At 56.8% G+C, this 380-nt stretch overlaps 1 protein-coding gene across 1 annotated transcript in view; it reads left to right on the top strand.

Annotated features, from left to right (window-relative positions):
* Positions 1-371: 371 nt before the first annotated feature.
* Positions 372-380, top strand: part of EMH_0027440 (uncharacterized protein) — a gene marked incomplete at both ends in the record, with an annotated part of 673 nt that continues 664 nt past the window's right edge. The window contains one exon of the mRNA XM_013494032.1: positions 372-378. Within this exon, the coding sequence (XP_013349486.1) occupies positions 372-378 (7 nt within the window). The remainder of the gene's footprint in view (positions 379-380) is intronic.

Raw genomic sequence — 380 nt, forward strand, 5'->3', positions numbered from 1 at the left:
CCTGCAGCAGCAGCAGCAGCAGCAGCAGCAGCAGCAGAATTTGCTGCTGCATATGCGTTAGAGCTGGCTCCTCATTCGCTGCACCCAAGCCAGCCTTCAGGCCTCTAGGGTTTAGGGTTTATTAGGGTTTAGGGTTTAGGGTTTAGGGTTTAGGGTTTAGGGGATGTTTGGGTTTCGCCTGTATCGACTCCTCTCTGAGGGCGTGGGGTGTACACAGGCTTCTCGTTTTTTCTCTGCTGCTGCAGCAGCAGCAGCTCCTTCTAGCTCTGCTGCTGCTGCTGCTCCTGCTGCTGCTGCTGCTGCAGGAGCAGCAGCAGCAGCAGCTGCTGCTGCTGCTGCAGAAGGTAGCTCGAAGCAGCAGCATGTCAGTGATGGTGGGG

The sequence above is a fragment of the Eimeria mitis genome, genomic scaffold, assembly GCF_000499745.2.
Source record: "Eimeria mitis Houghton genomic scaffold, Emh_scaff1012, whole genome shotgun sequence".
Lineage (NCBI taxonomy): Eukaryota > Apicomplexa > Conoidasida > Eucoccidiorida > Eimeriidae > Eimeria > Eimeria mitis.